At 54.4% G+C, this 2,500-nt stretch overlaps 1 protein-coding gene across 1 annotated transcript in view; it reads right to left on the reverse strand.

Moving 5' to 3' along the window:
- Positions 1-2,500, reverse strand: part of LOC307245796 (integrin beta-3-like) — a 29,900-nt gene that overhangs the window by 8,868 nt on the left and 18,532 nt on the right. The window contains exon 10 of the mRNA XM_080021474.1: positions 1,283-1,754. Coding sequence (XP_079877600.1) covers positions 1,283-1,754 — 472 coding nt within the window. The remainder of the gene's footprint in view (positions 1-1,282; positions 1,755-2,500) is intronic.

Consider the following 2,500-nt stretch of genomic DNA (forward strand, 5'->3'; position numbering starts at 1 on the left):
AAGTTAGGGGGGGCGCGGGGCGCAGTTTATCAGAGGTCACCCCCCCCCCAAAAAAAATGTAATTTGCGTCATCCTCAGTCATGTCAGCCATGACAGTAGAATTCCGGGAAAGCCGCAGATGGATGGGCCGCTCCGCCGGGCCCCGACTACAACCACTTACTGTTTGTTTAATGGGTCAGGCGGGTGCGTTCCCGCTCCACCGACACACAGGGCCGCCGCGTATTTGTTGTAAAAGTCGCCGTGTGGTGGGCGGGGGGTGACGGGGGGTGACGGGGGGTGGGGGTTGTTATCCTGAGTAATTCCTCCCAGATGGGGGTGGGGGGGCGCGGGGAGGGCGGTCAGTGGGCTCGGGTGGAGAAGGGATCTGCCAGCTGTGGCTACGAGGGGGCACACATCCATCGTGCGACTCCTCCAAGAAACACAAACGGAAAGTAGGACGCCTCTAAAAAGACTCAAAAGCGACCTTCTCTCCGTCCGGACCCTCGAGTTATTACGAGGGAGGGGAAAAGGTTTCTCGAACCGACCCAATCAAGGTCATTCTGAGCCTCATAGTTTTAAAAGCATAGAGCTGGGGTGAGGCTTAGGGTTAGGGTGAGGGATGTTCTGTGTTCCGTAGCCATCCTCCATCTTGAAACGGCCGACGTATGTTGATGTAAGCACCGACGTCGTACGGCGAAGCCAAAAAAGGAAGCAGACGGAGTCGGGCTCGGCTCGGCTCGACCGGCGATGACTCAAAGACAATACGGGTCCAAGAAAGCGACATGCTGTTGAGTTGGGCGCTTATGTCCGAGGGTAGCGTGAATTTTGAAAATGACCGCTGGAAAAACAAAACTCAGCATCGAGAGAATAGCTTCAGCCAACTTCGTGGCTGAGTCGCGACCACGTGACCACGTTCCTATGTTCCCGGGGGTTGACTCCCAAATGAACGAAAAAACGGCTCCTCCAACTCCAGCTTATAACCGCTGTCCTAGTGCTCGGAGTTCAAATCGAACGGTGCTCATTTGAGTTTGTTGAAGGAGTTAGCGCAGAGTGACAGTTTACGAATCACTGATTTTTGTGCATCATCCCATTTGCAAATAGCGAGGATGGAGGACGGAGGTTGAAAATCTAGGCTGAGAAAGTAAAGTTCCCCCCTCAAATTCAACCCCTGAGTCAAACATCTGGATTTGCTAATCGGCGGAGAATGATGAAGATTGTGGCCGGAGCTAAAACATGGCGGGCCTCTTACGTTCCGGACCCAAATGTGAGATTCAGGTGATACCCAACGGGCTTCGGGTCCTACCTGAGCACAGCTCCCCCTTGTACCTCAGGCAGGTGAAGTCGTCGCACTCGCACAGCTTTCCCCAAACCTTCCCGAAGTCGTTGCCGTGGCAGACGCACTGTCCGCACACGCAGTCTCCCCGGCTGCTGCAGACCACGCCCTGCGGTCCCCCCGGGCCCCCAGGCCCACCCGGCGCCCGGGGCCCAGCGGGGGCGCTGCAGCGGTCCTGCTCCGTCGGGCTGTAGTCGCCCTCGGCGCACTCGCAGCGCGGGCCGAGCCGCCCGGGGTGGCACAGGCAGATGCCGCACTCGTGGGTGCCGTTGCCGTGGTTGCACTTGGCGCTGTTGGCCTGGGCTCGGTTCTGGCACTTGCAGTCGCACTCGAAGGTGACGGTGATGGACAGGGAGTCCTTGAAGCCCACGGGCTTGATGATGAAGGACTTCTTCTTCTTCTTGGGACAGCCGCGCGCACGGGCCTCCACGCTGAACGAGACCTGGACGGGAGGAAGGTCAGGGGTCAAAGGCTGGGAGCAGGGATGGAATTGACACCAGTATCGGGACATTGGTCCAATACGAGGTTAAAATAGAGTGTTGGTATCAGACAATATCCCCAACGCCAAGAGTCAGGTCAAATATGTAATATATTTAAGATAAGCAACTTGATTTTATGCTTATTTGACCTCCAGAACCTCTGTATAAAAAAAAAAAAAAAGTATTAACCAATACGTTCTAATGACCCCAAACTAGCAGTCTAAGTACATCTACTGATATACTGAGTAGTAATGTGAGTCGGTGAACTCATGGATTGGATCTGAGCGAAAAATTCGTATGAGGGTCTTTTCCACCGTAGGAACCATTTCAGGAACCAGGCGCTCTAAAAAGGTTTCGTTTTTTTTCACAGAACTTTGCGTCCTTTTAAAAAATTGGTTCCACTCGGATAGTTCCCGGTACTTGCAGAAGTGAACAGCGGAAGGAACTCTTTTAGGGTTGGGGCCAAGGTTCCCCTGATCCCAAAGGTTAAGTTCCCGTACTTCGGCGGGGAAAAAGACATCTATGGAATTCAGCGTGCGCTCACCGCACCCCCTATATCACACATTTACCACAACTCCTAATTGCTTCCATTCAGCCGAGTTCCATTTCTATTATCTTCCGCCGCACGCCTTACTCTGTTCCTCCCCGTAACCAAAGCCAGGGCTGGAACCCAGAGGACGGCGAACCCGCGTGCGCTCGCTCAAAGCGG

The sequence above is a fragment of the Zeus faber genome (assembly GCF_960531495.2).
Source record: "Zeus faber genome assembly, chromosome: 20".
Taxonomy (NCBI): Eukaryota; Metazoa; Chordata; class Actinopteri; order Zeiformes; family Zeidae; genus Zeus; species Zeus faber.